We start from the raw sequence: 3728 nt of genomic DNA on the forward strand, positions 1-3728 counted from the left end.
TAGGGAAAAGTCTCATTTTATGGTAATCGGTTACATCACCACTTTGCAACGTGAATCGCCCTATGTGTTCTAGAGTAGACACCTCTCCTAAACCAGTAAACAGTGAGAATTCTGGCACTTTGTACCCTCTAGGCCATGGATATGCTTGGTCTACCCAATCAGGATATGGCTTTGTGTAAGTCGGTCTAATGACAGGACGCACCCCAAAGGCCATTTGATCCTGCACGATTTCCATAATCTGATTTCTCAACATAACATTGGGATCATATGGAATTCCTACAGGCTGATTAACCGGTTGATTTGCATGAGGTCTGATGTTTGGTCCTTGATTGGCAACAAAATTACCATAATTAGGGCCATTATCATTAGCCTGGACATCTACCCCCTCGTTACCACGTGGAATATTCTGTCCATTGTTTAGGACATTATCTCTCACGTTTGTATTACCTCCCAAGTTAGGCATACCACTACTACTACTTTGATTTGGTATTGTAGCACCTCCTTGGTTTGAAGTAGAGGGGCCAGAAAGTGGTTCTACCCCTTGACTTGGACTTGGGACCGAAGGATTATGTCCTACGATCGTCCTAGTTTGAAAGTGACTTGCAAGAGGTATAGCCGGTTGACATATTTGGCCCACTAACTTGTTCATTGTTTCATTCAACGTCTTTAGTTGTTTGGCCATATTGTCATAGTGTACATTACCACTTTGTGTAAATCTTTCCATATTATGAATACTTCGAAGATTTACCTGTTCAACGACGTCTTGCGTGAGTTCTCCAAGCAATGCACGCATGGTTCGAGCACTCAGCTCCGTCATTGGTTCGTAACGACTGTTACTGCTCTGATTTTGTCCATCTGTTCGTGGAGAGGCATGTTGCTCCTCATATCGCTCGATTACAGACTGGATTCCTCCCTGACTTGCTCCTTCCTTGTCGGATCTCTGAGGCATATTATTTCACCTTTTGCACCTTCAACACCTAACACCATCGTCCCACTGGGCGTGTCAAATTGTTTCGCGCGTGTTAATTCGCTAACAATTAAAGAGGATCAGACGATTGTGTAAGGGATGAAACCTCTTGAGACAAAGTACCAAAAAGAGGTGTTCCTTTTACTGGCGATGAACTTTACAATTGGAAACGGAAAACAACGTGCCTCCAAGGGGCGCAAGCACACGAGTTACAGAAAAGGAAGTGTTTAAGTCTAAAAGTTAAAGGAATGAAAATTATATATTCTCTGTTCAAGAGTTTTGGATTCGGTCCTTTCTTCTAAGTTCTTTCTCCCTTTTATACTTCATAGGCGATCCCTTTGTGATTAACTGCTCTAAAAAACTGTTTGATCGCCCTATAACTACCCACTTTCTTTGTAGTGGCCATTTTGTCATGAAACTGTCCTTTTAACTGCTGCCATTATCTTGCATCGTTCAACCGCTTTCGATTGAACCCCTTGAGTCGTGGAACGTGGTAAGGTTACTTTAGCAACTGCCTCAATAACTGCATTTCTTGATAATCATAATGCGTTATATTTGTTGATACCTTGGGCGACTTGAAGATTTGGGCGAGACTCCGGGCGACCGTATGCCACTCTATTCGTTCAGACTCTGAGCGACTTGAAAACTTGGGCGATGGCGTTACCGCACTCTTGGGCCTTCACCTTGATTCGTTCAATTAGATTTCGTTCTTTGGGCTATCTGATTTGGGGATCCTCCAATTGGGCTTTACTCTCTGGGCTGTTCGATTTGGGCTGAATTTTTATGTGTCAACAATATCATCTTAGATTTGAAAGGTTATATACTTATCTTTTGGATTATGAATTTTTCCCTAATACCTATATATAAATCCCACAATTGAGCCCTTCTATTGTAGACAAATTAGGAGTCCCAAGACTTTATTGAATTTGATGCCAAATAAAGTCCAAACTCCAAACTAAGACCCAATGTTTTATTTTCTCCTCCGTCAGCCGACAGCTTTCTTTTGGTCACTCAAGGCCCATTTTAATTCCAATACACAATTTATCTTCCAAGCCATCAAATCTTTCAAGTAATGCATTTTTAGTCCGTCAATTTCTTTCTCATATTTCTAGACCTCCTTTTCCATTTCTTTTTTTTTTTTCCAAAACCTCGTGTTTTCAATCAAATGGTACTTAGCTCGTTCACCTCCTCGATTCTGCTTTTGGGTGATCTTTTGATTAATTGCACTTTGGTCCTTGAAGTTTTGTTATCCTTCATTTTACTCCTTTTCTGAATCTTTTCTCCTGAATTTCACCATGCCCATCAATATAACCTACTATACACAAATTAAACGAAATTAAGTCACAATTCAAACACTTTACTCGTAATTAAATCATGTTTGTAAACTAAATAAGTGGGGCAAAACATACTTATCACAAACCAAAGTATTGACAGTATTTTTCATGATTGGAATATACACAAATTAAAATTGCTTGAAAGGAATTTTATTTTGAAAATAATTTGATCAATTTTTTTTTTATTTCAACAAAAAGAGAGAGGGAGGGAGGGAGAATACTTTGAAGAGAGTAGAGAATTAGAAACCAAATTTTCTTGAATTGATTTTTTGAAGGAAACATGGAATTAGGGGTACCTATTCAGAAAAGTATCAAGTATCTTTTGAGAAATGTTACATCTTTTACATAAATTAATGCGGACCATTCAATCGTACATTATAATAACTAGTGGTTTAGATTACACCTTATCAAAAGGTCGTGACTTTTCATTATGTATATTTATAAAAAGTCACACGCAATTCAAAACAACATGACTATTTTATATGCATCATTTGCATTTGAAGAGTCGTGGCTAGTCATCGCACCAATTGAAAACTTTTGTACGTGCATGATGCACATATACACGGTTGAATCATTAAATCTAAAAGCTTAAACTATCATGTATATCTTTCAAATCTCGTCTTCAACAAAGTCACACTTGTAACTAGAATTTCTTACTTCTTATTAAATCCTATCACGTGTATATTATTAAAAAATGAGACTTGAACCCATGATCTTTATGTCAAGATTATCACTCAGACCAAATAATTACCAACTTAAATTGTCTCTCTATATTGACTGTTAAGGGAAATATTCCCACACCGGTTAAATACCAAAATTAAAACCAATTTATAAAGACTTTGGGGTACTTCTCTTAAAAATGTTGATATTTTAACATGGACCCCCCAATATTAACAGAGTATCAGAGCTCATTAAACTCCAATGAGCTATTTGATCTGGTTAAGACTCAAAAATGAGCACAAGGATTTCAAGATTTTTCTGCTTAAACGAGCTACCATCTTGAAAGGGCATGTTAAGTGAAATAATCTCACATTGGTTAAATATCGAAATAAAAACTAATTTATAAAGAGTTTGAGCTACTCTTCTCAATAATGTTGACTTTTTAAAATCGATCCCCAAATATTAACAATTGACAATATTTATAAGTGTACGAAATTGGTGTTTCTACAATTGTCGTGTTTGTTGTTATCATGTTTTCTTCTGAGTGATTACACCCATTGTTGAAAGATTTGAGAGAAACTCAAGTTCTTGAGTTGGATTGTTGTGAACTTCATTTTTGGTGGTTTCTAGTGAAAAGAGGTCAATCTACGTTTGTGAGCCTCAATGGGAGACGTGACAATGTATTTCGAGATGTAGACAATGTATTTTGTTGAACATATTCGTGTTCATTCCTTTTTTTTTTTTTTTTTTTTTTTTTTAATTTTTTT

At 36.7% G+C, this 3728-nt stretch overlaps 1 protein-coding gene across 1 annotated transcript in view; it reads left to right on the forward strand.

Moving 5' to 3' along the window:
- The window catches only part of LOC111369150, an 11624-nt gene that overhangs the window by 7415 nt on the left and 481 nt on the right, over positions 1–3728 (forward strand). Inside the window, exon 3 of the mRNA XM_022990631.1 lies at positions 3529–3662. Within this exon, the coding sequence (XP_022846399.1) occupies positions 3529–3662 (134 nt within the window). The remainder of the gene's footprint in view (positions 1–3528; positions 3663–3728) is intronic.

The sequence above is a fragment of the Olea europaea genome, chromosome 20 (assembly GCF_002742605.1).
Source record: "Olea europaea var. sylvestris chromosome 20, O_europaea_v1, whole genome shotgun sequence".
NCBI classification, from domain to species: domain Eukaryota; kingdom Viridiplantae; phylum Streptophyta; class Magnoliopsida; order Lamiales; family Oleaceae; genus Olea; species Olea europaea.